Source organism: Sparus aurata, chromosome 11 (genome assembly GCF_900880675.1).
Source record: "Sparus aurata chromosome 11, fSpaAur1.1, whole genome shotgun sequence".
NCBI classification, from domain to species: domain Eukaryota; kingdom Metazoa; phylum Chordata; class Actinopteri; order Spariformes; family Sparidae; genus Sparus; species Sparus aurata.
The window spans coordinates 866400-878612 of NC_044197.1; the positions used below are offsets into that span (position 1 = coordinate 866400).

General features: G+C 46.2%; 1 protein-coding gene across 4 annotated transcripts in view; it reads right to left on the reverse strand.

Moving 5' to 3' along the window:
• Positions 1-10961: 10961 nt before the first annotated feature.
• Positions 10962-12213, reverse strand: part of LOC115590799 (nuclear factor 1 A-type-like) — a 68621-nt gene continuing 67369 nt past the window's right edge. The window contains exon 2 of one of the 4 annotated variants that reach the window (XM_030432229.1): positions 10962-12176. In XM_030432229.1, coding sequence (XP_030288089.1) covers positions 11454-12176 — 723 coding nt within the window. In that variant the 3' untranslated portion in view covers positions 10962-11453. The remainder of the gene's footprint in view (positions 12177-12213) is intronic. The other 3 variants (XM_030432227.1, XM_030432226.1, XM_030432228.1) reach the window with 3 other exon arrangements.

Genomic DNA, 12213 nt, shown 5'->3' on the forward strand with positions numbered 1-12213 from the left:
TGCTTCGAGTGTGTGAATGAACGAAGGCCCGACAGGGACGCACCGATCACACACCGCTAACGAGCTGACGACCTGGGCGAGCACACACACACACACACACACACACACACACACACACACACACACAGAGGCTGCTCACAAAAGGTGTGGGATCCATTACTGAGCAACAGGACAACATGACAGCGGCTGTGTGGAAACAGCCCGTCAGGAAACAGTGCCGATGACCGACCTTCCTCTAAACAACACTGATGATGTCATTCAAATCACATGACCACAGATCACCTCGGCTGAATCAGAATGTCCCTCTGATGCGTTCACTGTCAGACTGCTGACGGACCGGCCTCGAGACGACAGTAATAAAATGTGTTTGATTACTTCTTTTTTGTGTTTTCAGTCAGCAGTTGGAAAACCTACAACAACACGTCTGTACTGCAATGAATTGTGGGTAATTCAATGAGTGAAGTCCTCGAGCAGATTCTCTGTAAGTCTGCAGATTGTTTGAAGCCCCTCGTGAACTCGATCCATCGTGAGTTTATCGCACATGCGCCCACAAACTCTGCAAGATGATCTGGATTCAGCCTGACATGCAGTCTGTGTGTTGCATTATGGGAAATGTAGGATTCAGTGTCACTGGAGTACTACGCTAAATACAAACAGTCTGAAATAAATAGCGATTAAAATCAGGATCAGCTTTCAGAACGCTTCAGTCGGAACAAAGACGAGCTGAGGTTCGATTCTCAGTTTGAATCCCTGAAAGAAAATGTTCACATCATGCTTCTGCTGTGAACGCTCGGAGCAGACAGTGAACGCACCGACGGCTAGTCCTGGTGCTTTTGGCTTCAGATGCAAAGTGTAAATGCGATCAACAGTCAGTGAAACTGCAGTGAAAGATGAGTCACTGTGACTGAAAAATGTGAGAGAGATTCATGTTGACTCTGAAGTGTCTCTGCTCGAGCACCGAGACGCTGAGTTTGTTTTGTTGTCTTTAAAAAGGTGAAATCTCACCTTGAAACATTAAATATGAAGTCAGACTTCTGGTTTAAATCAACCCATGTTGGTTTGTGTGAATCACAGGAGTTCTGTCCTCCTGTACAGAGCTTACAGTTATAATAAAAAAACATCTGATCCTGGATCAGCGGTAACACTCACACTTCTCTCCTCACTGCTGACTTATAATTTTTATACGTTTTCCTTCCCGACCGCAGCGGCGTCCACGAGATAAACAGTGAGGGATTCAGGCGGCTGCCAGCGCCTTGTGGCTTGGCACGCCGAGTCGCCGCAGCCTCATTATCCTCGCTCCGGCTTTATATACCACCGACACCCCCAACCACCGGCACCGCTAACACCCCCGACCCAAACCAACACCTCGCTCGGCTCGCAGACGGAGCGACTGAGGGCAGCGCTGCAGAGAAACACTTCAATAATTCAGTTATCAGCTCCCCAACCTCCACCTACACTAATCCTTCACTTGTCAATAATTAAAAATGAACATCTGACTGTTTCGACTGCACACACACACACGCGCGCACACACACACACACACACACACACACACAGACACACACACACAGAAAACACCAAAAACAAAAGGAAAGGCGTCCTGGTTTCACAGAATGAGCTCTTTGTGTGCTTCACCTCCTGGACTCAGGCCAAACAGTCGGACAGTTTTTCCTCAAATATGCAAAGAGCTCGACCCTCAGCCTCCCTCCCCCTCCCTCCCTCCCCCTCTCCCCCTCTCCCTCCCTCCCCCCCTCTCTCCCTCCCTCCCTCCCTCTCTCTCCCTCCCCCCCCCCCTCTCTCTCTCTCTGCTCCTTCATGCTGTCTTCTTCTTCTCTTTCTATTTCTCCTTCTTCCTCTCAGTCTCATCCTCCCATCACGTCCAAACTTTTTCCTCATTTCTCGTCTGAAAACAGCTTAAAAAGAAAACTCAGAGTTTTTGGACGTTTGACTTCAGGAGGTGAACAACAAACGAAGGAGGATTTTGTTCTGGGATCAGACGAGATATTTTTAATGTTTCTTTGCTCTCGTTGTGTTTGTGTTTGGGTGTGCGTGGCGATCTGGTTGTCCAGGACTCATGCCGAGCTGCTTCACTCTCCTGCCAAGTCTCTCCTAAAAACTGCTGAATATTCAGAGTATAATTAATCAAGTAATCATTCTAATCAGATTCTGACTAATGAGCACCGTAGTTCAAGAAAAGAGGACACAGAATCATTAATAACATCTTCTTATCACAGATAAACTCTATCACATCTCCTGCATTACACAGACGGAATGTTTTAATACACTAAGGGATGCTTTTATTCTGAAGGGACAAAGGTTGTTTGTATCTCAGTGGCTGAATTACTTCTGAACAGTTTATTTATTTATTTTTGGCTCAATGTTTTTCAGATTAGTTTCTATTGTTTCTGAAATGTGTTCTGTTGAGTCCCTGCTGCTCTTTTTATTGTGTGTGTATGTAAATGCTTCTATTCTGAAGCCTGCTGATGTGTAACATGTAAACAACATGCTGTTTGAATGTAATTCAGCAGAAAAGTATCTTCATTTACTGAAGATGTCGAACTTTTCCAGTTGCAGTAAAACTAACGTGATGTTTGTGTGACGCGTCTGATTCTCCAGCCAGCAGGGGGCGACCTCACGTCTGCCTTCCCTCTGAACGTCTCAGCCGACTTTTTGTTTTTGATGCCGACGGACGAATCAAGAGACGACTCGCGATCGTCTCCGCCGAATGAGAAGCCTCGGCGTCATCGCTGCGACCTGCTTCTTCTTCTTCTCCTTCGTCTATTTTTCAGCAGCCATACGGCACTCTGGAGTTTCTCTCCCTCCACCATCTGTGGAGACTTTCCCTGCAGACGCTCGCAGCTGTCCTGGTTCATGTCGACGTTCGCTTCACACAGCAGCGTCCCGACGGCCTCACACACAATGGGATGGTGTGTGTGTGTGTGTGTGTGTGTGTATGAAAGGGTTTGTGGGGTTTTTGGCACACAACTCGTTCATTAAGCCTTTCAAGATGGACGGACAAAAACACACACACACACACACACACACACACAGACTGAGTCAAACAGAATCTGTGTGTGCTGTCAGAGGTCAGAAGGTCCACAAATAAGAAGAAGACGGGTCGAAGTTTCATTTTCTGGACAATTTTATGATTTTGCTCAGAAAATCAGTTGAATCTGAAACTGCAGTCTGACTGAGTGACGTCGGTTTTAAACACTGAGATTCATCATCAGTGTGAAAATCAACACGTCGTATAAACGAGCATCTCTGTGGATAAACACATCAGACACAACCACCTTCAGGGATTATCAAGAGCTGTAAGATACAAATACTACGACCAGGTTCACCTGCAGACTAAACACAGAGGATCGTCGTCACACAGCTGTTCACACACCTGAAGACGACTGACATGGAATCATAAACTGACTTACTGAAGTGTGACACTGGTGCACGGACCAGAGGTGTGAATCTTCACCGGCCTCAAGATTTGTTTCAATTAAGAATCAGCTGTCAACGATTCTCTGCATCCTCAATGATCCATATTACTTCATCATCCCTCTGATATAAGCAACGTTAGCATAATGACCACACGCAAGTCAAAGCATGGGCGCAACATTTCAACGCAACTTTATTGTCCAGCTGACGGCGGACAATCACCAATCAATACAAGCTGCAGCCTCTTCTAATGGAGATCAGATCAACAGGATCGTTCTATAAATTAAGATTAAGATTTTTACTGCTAAAACTTTTACTTGTTATAATTTATTTGTTGTTGTCACGATTGATTGATTCTTTTAATTATTTTAAAATCACAGTTTGATTTTTTCCTCATCGAGAACAAAACACCGATCAGGAGCCAGACACCATTTTGTTGTCACGGCTGAAAGGAGACGGGCAGCGTCCGGGCAGCCGCGGGGCCTCCGGTGAGGGTCTGTGTTGCCAAGGACCGCCCCCTCCCCTCCGCATCATCAGGGTGAGGGGGGGTCGTCCGTAGCAACAGAGACAGTGATTCTCAGCAGGCAACACAAACGCAGCTACATTCCTGCAGGACGACCTCCACAAAGAGGTGGCGAGGATGACCTTTACAGGCCGGAGTGTGTGAGCGCGGAGAGGAAGAAGAAGAGGAAGAGGATGAAGATCCTTCTCCTCTTCCTCTTCATCAGTCATTCTGTTCTTCTTCTTTAACTTTATCACTTAATTCTTATTTTACTGAGTTCATTCATAATTGATAATCATGTGTTTTCTCTACACAGACCTTCAAGAGTCCATAAGGTTTCTGGGGACATTTCTGACCCGAGTCTTCAGTCGGATCAGAACAGGTATTCAGTTGTGAGCAGCTCCACTGGTTCTTTCTAAAGAGAAGTGCTCAACACCACCTGCTCACAGACCGCCTCACTCACCTAACCCCACCAACACCAAGGTGTCACATACTGAAGTGAATCCAGGTGGTTCTGACTGTCCACGGGTCCGTGTTGTATCAGGTCTCTTATTTTGAAAATGAATTAAAACAGGAAGGGTTCTGGTAGGTCTGAATCTAAATGTTGGACCCGTGAACCTCCAGTCGTCAGCACAAACAGAATTCAATTTACTCCTTTATTATTATTCTGAATGTTCAAGTTCAAGTTCGACGCCATAAATCAACAGAGCATAGTGTGTGTGTGTGTGTGTGTGTGTGTGGTGTGTGTGTGCTGTGTGTGTGTGTGTGTGTGCGTGTGTGTGTGTGTGTGTGTGTGTGTGTGTGTGTGGTGTGTGTGTGTGTGTGTGGTGTGTGTGTGTGTGTGTGTGTGTGTGTGTGTGTGTGTGTGTGTGTGGTGTGTGTGTGTGTGTGTGTGTGTGTGTGTGTGTGTGTGTGCTGTTTGTTTGCGTCGTGTTCGGGGATCAGTCGGCTCTAACAGCCTCTCGTGTCGCTGCGAGAGCAGAAATATGTTCCAAACTGGAATATTTGCAGGGAAATCCGCAGAGAGCTCAGCGTTGACAATACACTTTAAACCGGATTACCTGACTTTACCACGCCGCACGCCGAGGGATCAGCTGATATCTGCCTCGCTGAGGGGGAGGAGGGGGGAGGAGGGGGGAGGAGGGGGGAGGAGGGGGAACTGAACCCTCAGCCTGAAACTGTTGAGATGTTTCGTATTCCACGTTTGTTTTCTGCGCCTCTGTCACTGTGTTATCATCCTCTGAACCTCACATCAGTTTTCACTTCTTTTATTTTTAACTTATTGAACAACTGAACATGTTCAGATATATAATATACATTTATATTTATTATATTGCTAAAATCAATTCAGGACACGTGGTTAAATAGGTTTACAACATTTTCTAAATTGAGTTTCGTTTTAATAAGTTTATGTCAAACAAAATATACCAATATGTGACTGAAAGAGACGAGCTGCTGCTAGAATAAGATCAATTAATCAATAGATCAATTGATTAGCTTTTTAATTTTTTTGCAAAAACATCAACGTTCTGTCAGAAAATGTCCTAATAGTGTTGAAATAAAAAGCTGACATTCATGAACTGTTTCACTTCTGGTGCTTTTATTTCCCATCACAGTTCCCATCAAGCTCACAGGAAGTACTTTGTTAGAATTGTTAATAAAAGTTATTATTTTGTCTGCCTGGTATCAAAGCGTATTGATGATGATTATTATTGTTGATCTGCGACTGATGATAATGATCTGAACGCTACAGACGATCTAAATGAGAGACGTGTTCTGATCGTTTGGATTTTTTATCCTGGTTTCTTCTGTGTGTGTGTGTGTGTGTGTGTGTGTGTGTGTGTGTGTGTGTGTGTGTGTGTGTGTGTGTGTGTGTGTGTGTGTGTAGTGGGTTGGGGGTGTTCCCGTGGTCACAGTGTGTAGTTCAGGAACCACAACAGAGTCCCTGGTTTTTACGCCGAGCTCGACTTAAAATAGCTCCACATGACGACTGAGCAGCAGCAGGAAGAGAAGAAGAATTTTTTAATGCCAGATGTTTTATGCACTGATTTATGCGCATTTCCTGGTAATATTACAAGTCTGAATGATGGTGATGGAGGTGATGAGGTTTGTATGAGGATGTGTGTGTGTGTATGTGTGTGTGTGTGTGTGTGTGTGTGTGTGTGTGTGTGTGTGTGTGTGTGTGTGTGTCAGCTATGTGGTGACGGTGTGGCAGCTGCAGGAAGGCAAAGATGGAGTCTGGTGTGTAGTTTTGGTGCAGAGGACGGCTGGTCACTAACTAGTTCAGAGACGAAGCTCCAAATCTCTTAAAGAGATCAGGAGGACGGAGGGAAGTGGGTCAGACGTCTTTACACACACACACACACAGACACACACACACACACACACACACAAACACACATGCACTTGGTGTGTGTTTGCTTGGTATCAACCCTGCAGGGTCGTATAAGGTGACAGGAAGATAAATATCTAACGGCCTTCACGTTCTGTAGGTTGGACCGTCGGCTCGTTATCTCCCCGACACACTGATATCCTCCAATTGTGCTGCTGCAGAAACTTTCTCAAGAAACAGTCGCCGCTCTGACCAATCACAGCAACACGTCTACATCCTCCATCTACACGCTGCACCTCGACGTGACCCGACACAGAAGATGGACAGCAGGAACAACAAGTCTGAAGTGAATGAAAGCGAACAGAGGAGTGACGTCTCTTCTGGCGGACGCCCAGCAGAATAAATGTGTACGTTACTTCAGGAGGAAACAGTTTTTGTTCCATGAACCTCACAAAGTTTCTCCTCATGAAACAACTCTTAAATCACCACATTTTTTAAGGGAGTCTGGTGATGATCCTGGTTCAGTGATTGGATCAGTTAGAACACAGTGTGTGAGTGACAGGAGGGTTGGGACTAACCCTCCTGAGATAACAACTTTATTTACTTCTCTTGGGTAATTTCCATTTTATTCTACTTCATATCATTACCTTGTAATAACGAGGGTTTTTAACTCAATTATTTTCCTGTACTTTTGACCAAATTGTGTTTCTTAAACAGACGTATGAAAGGTGTCTGCATCAGGAGGACATCTGACATGATGTATCAGGCTGTGATACACACAGCACATGTGAGGAGGTGAATTCTCTCCTCAAAGAAAGAAGGAGACGTGTCAAAGGAAAGTGAAGTCTTGTTCTCCTCTGCCTGCGTCAGCTCTGAATCCAAACACAGAGTTAAAAACGTGGACAGAAAGACGTCAGCGGACGGAGACCTCCTCCTCTGGATCGTCTCGGCTCTGCAGAGACACTAACTTTAATGTAACTCTCGTTTCTTTCCAACTTTATGATTCCATTTCTCTAATTACGTTTAATTGACTTTACTGCCCACATAAATATTATCTCATCTGTAATAAATGTTAACATCTTTATTCCAGCCTGCGACGCGTCTAAATCACAGACGAAGTGTCGGAGTCGACCTTCTCCACCTTTTGTTCACGACCGGCCTCCGCCAACCGGCTCTGACCACGCCCCCTGCTCTGTGTGTGTGTGTGTGTGTGTGTGCTCGCTGCCTGCTAATGAGGGGGGAGATGTTTATCCTAGAGGTTAAACGGCCTGATGATAGGGGTCACGACCTTTCAGCACGCGTTGAGCGTTCCTGTGATAGTGACACCCGCCGCCGCTGCCGGGGGTGAGCTCGTAAATCACTGAGAGGACGAGGGAGGGTGGGAGGAGGGCGACCTTTGACCCCTCAACTTGTTCCTGAGGACACACACACACACACACACACGCACACACTACGAGCAAGCAATGAATGGAGGTTTTGCTGCCTGTGCGTGTGTGTGTGTGTGTGTGTTTGTGATTGTCTGCAGTGACAGTGTGTTAATTTGAAAAGCTCCACCTGTCAGACACTCCGTGGTTACTTCCTGTTCAGCTGTTTACCGTACCTCCAGCTGTAGACGTGCACACTGCTTTTACCTCACCTGTGTATCAACCGAGTCCGGTTCAGGTGGATCTGCACCAAGGTCGGGAAAACTGCTGAAGTGCAGTGACGATAACGCTGCACATGAGAATCACTGTCTTTTTATCTAGTTGATTAAACATTCGGTTCATTCAAAATCAGAAAATACTCCAAATAACACTGATCACGAGTTCAACAGAGAAGAATCCAGACGGTGACTTTAACTGGATATTAAAGTTTTAAATGACTTCCAACAGCAGCAGACGGGAAAAACAAGTTAGAACCAAGACGTCCTGAGCAACACGTATAAAAAGTCAGCTTGAGACTGAAAGCTGTGACACCAGAGAGCAGATCTCACATCCTGTCTGTCCCACCAGCAGGTACATACAGACGACCTGGTTCATGAGCTGGAGGAGTGCAGGAGAGATAAACCTGGTGGCTAACAGTAAGACGACTCTCCTCTTCAAAATAAGTTCCCCTCTAGATAATTTTGCAGGGGCACCGTCGCTGCGTGCTGGTTTAGCACCTTCCAAGAAGAGTGCGATCGGTTCAAAGAGAAGAAAACGAGCCACAGCATTTTTTTTCCAATAAAGTAGAAATGTGGTCTCTCCCGTCAGCCATGAGGGCGACAGGAGTGGTCCAAGACAAATAACATAAAAACTGTGACCAGGCAGAGTCATACACAGTCGAAACAACTCTGAGATTAAATAAGAAAGGTCTTAAAACAGGACCTGAGGCATCGTATCCTCCAAACCTGAGATAAAACCATCAGTGTAAACGCTGCGACACCACAACCAGCTGCAGGTGAGCAGAGAACAGGAAGCCAGGCACAAAATCTACTTCTGGTTTCATGTCTTCGTCTTTGAGGTTGGAACACGGTGACGAGCTGCAGCTGAACACTCAGAGGATTAAATAATAAATGGTTGGTTGTACGCTGCGGTTTCTACTGGCAACACTGCTGGTCTTCACCCCCCCGACTCAGTGGTACGGGATGAATTTAATTACCAACTCGGGCCGCCCTGACAGACCCCGCCTCCGGCCTGCCAGTCCTGAGGTCAGTCTGCCTTCACAAGGCTTTTAATCAACGCCGCCGCTCCAGAAAAGCTCTGCTGCCTTAAATAAGAGGCAGGAAGAAACCTGATCCTGCATCCAGAGCGGGGGAAGCGGGGGGAGGCACGGGGGAGAGGGGGGAGAAGGGGGAGGGAGCTCTGTGGGCGTCCAGCCTGAGTCGTCTCCCTCTCACCTCCTTCAAAAGAGACAAATCCTGCGTGTGATGAAAAGACTTCACCACTCTGATCTGGGTGGTAAAAGTTGTTCCAGCAGAAAACCTAAATTTAGCGAAAGAGAAAATTAAAACATAAACATGTTCTCCAGAATCACCGCCGCGTCCACCACTAATTATCCCCCTCTGAGTGCCCACGATGACAAGCAGCTAGAAATGAGTTTATTCAAACTAAACCTCACCGAGGGATTCAAACTTACAGCCAAGAACCAGCCGGAGCGAAAAGACCCTCGACTCAACACGAGCCCACAGAGCGGCGGCTGCAGCGGCTGCAGCGGCTGCAGACCGACTGAAGGAGCTCAGTGTGAAGCTGCAGGCAGCCGATCACGGCGACCGCACACTGAAAACCCTCACAGAGGCCTGAGAGGCTGCAGTCTGCGAGTCTGTCAGAGGAAAGGATTGTAATTAAGGTCCAGAGATCTTTCCACAGTGTTTGTGTCTGCTGACGGATCGCAGCTGAAACTTTACCTCCACAAAAACACGGCGAGGGCCGCAGGAAAATCTGCAATTAAAAACACTTTCTGCACCAAACGTCAAAGGAAACATTCAGCTCCTGACGTCACGCCTGCACGCAGTGAGAATGTTGTTTTTATTGAAATAAGTTCTGTTTGTGGCTCGACTCTGAACTAATATGTTCTCAGCAACAAACAACCCTATTAAGTGTTTCCAGTAACGAGCGTCTGCATTTGAAACAGGAAAGTACAATAACAACATTTAGAAGCGTCACTTTAAAAGCTTAAAACTTCACTTATAGGACTTTAGCACCTGCTGATGATCGTGTGATACAACTGACCGGGTCAGAACAGCTGCTAAACGGACCTCATGGTCCAGAGGTAACAGCGAAATTGAGCAACATTTTATTTAATGTAAAAAATACCACAAAGCCACCGGAGCTGCTAACATTCATCTTTTAGTTGTCATCTATTAAATTATTAAACTATTTTGATTATATTATTTATTGGTTTGAGTTATTTATTGAGGAAATGTGAGCTTGTTAAATGTGAATATGTTCTGGTGTGTATCACAGTAAACTGAAGATCTTTGGGTTTTGGACAAAACTAAATATTTGAGGACGACATTTTTCAACATTCGACGACACACAACAGATTTATTGACAGTGAGAATAACGGTTAGTTTCAGCCTCTAACTGCAGCTCAGGCAGAACCGAGAGGAGGACATGTTTAGTTATGAGAGCGACTCCCGTCTGGCTGCTGGAGGAATCTGAAAGTGGATCTTGTGGATGATTTCAGCTGAATATCTGGAAGCTGTCCTCCTTTGTCAAGAAAACTCCAACAAACTTAGCTGCTCGCTGCGTGCCAAGTATTCAGAGCGGCTGCCAAACGTCTCCTCTACATGCCTCGGCCACCGCTCGCTGCTGCTCACACAAATATTCCAACCAGCCAAATTATTTTCCCGTGGAATCAGCCGGAAATCAGGAAACATGCTGAGCAATCACCGCGGAGATAATTGTGTTTTTTTCCTTGCAGCGGTCCTGAAGGTGCGTGCCGCCGAGCTGCTCTGCGCTCACAGGTTCAGTTTCCTCTGCTGAGCGCTGATGACATGATGGCTGTCTGCAGCAGATAACATGTTTGTCTCTGAGATGATTTCATCCTCAAACTCACAGATAAACAAGTTTCATCCACGGTGTTTGAATCTGATATTTAAAGGAAAGTGGTCGTCTCTCCGGTCAGACGTCTGATTTTTATTCATAAAATATATTACCTTTTTTTTACTCAACAAAAATGAGATGAAAAATAAGGAGTAATTTTCAGGAGTGGCTGCAGCTCTTCAACCTGTCGCACTAACGAGCAGCATCTTCTATTTAAATATGTTTATAGATCCGCTGATGTCACCTGTTCGTCAAGTCAAAACTGATCAGCCATTACAGGTGGTTCAGGGTTCATAATTAGATTATTAAAAGAGAAAGATTATAGATATTTTGAAAAGTACAGTTTCATCAGAGTAACGTGCTGCCTTTTAAATTAATCTATTTTATCAGTAAAAACAGAAATCCATGGATCATCAGGAACAATGCTGAACATCAGATCAGAGCGATAATCAGTCTGTCCCTGAAAAACACGACTGAATTTATACAAACTCCTTCAGAAACAACAGATATTATTGATCGTACATCGTCCAACACTGATCAGAAGACGCTGTCGGAAAAACACAAAGTCTTCATTCTGCGACAACCCTGAAATACAAAACTCATCCACAAGTAACACCTGAACTTCCCGTCCTCTCGCTCAGTTTTGGGTTCTCAGTTGGTTTCAGTAAGAATCTATAAACGACTACAAGAGCTTCAACTGCAAACTCCTCAGCAGAGAAGTGATGTGAAGCCACGAGACATCAGGAGCTTCACGTGTTGCGTTCAGGGTCACTGTGACGTTCAAATGCAACAACCAGCAGCTCAGCATCACACACACACACACACACACACACACACACACACACACACACACACAAAGAAGAGATGTGGACTGACCTGCGTGCACGAAGTAGGCCAGGTAGAGATCCAGCTCCTTGACTGAAACTCCAATGTGGTGCGGCTGCACACACAGGCTGGGGTTCGAACACTGAGGAGACTTTACCAGCCTCTCCCCGTCAGTACTTTCGAGGGGAATCCCTTTGAATAAAATCACCATGACCAGGTCCAGCCTCCACACTTTGTCCGCCTGGCGCAGGCAGTCGATCCTCCTCATCTTGCCCTTCTGGTCGGGGTTGGACAGCACGCAGCACGGCGCCTTCTTCCCCGTCACCGTCAGCACAAAGTCCTCCCTGAACTCGGGCCGGATGTCCTTGCGCAGTTTGGCCAGGAGGCGCGACGCCCACTTCTGCTTGACCTCGGGCTTCTCGCTGAGCAGCTCGTCCTTCACGGCGCGCTCCTCCTCCTTGGACATGCGCTTCTCGTGCTTCTTGAAGTACTTCCTCTTGCGGGCCTGCAGGTTGAACCATGTGTAGGCGAAGGCCCGGACGTGGGGCAGCAGGGCTTCGATGAAAGGATGGAATTCATCCTGAGGGATGGAGAGAAGACAGACGTGGTGAGAAGGT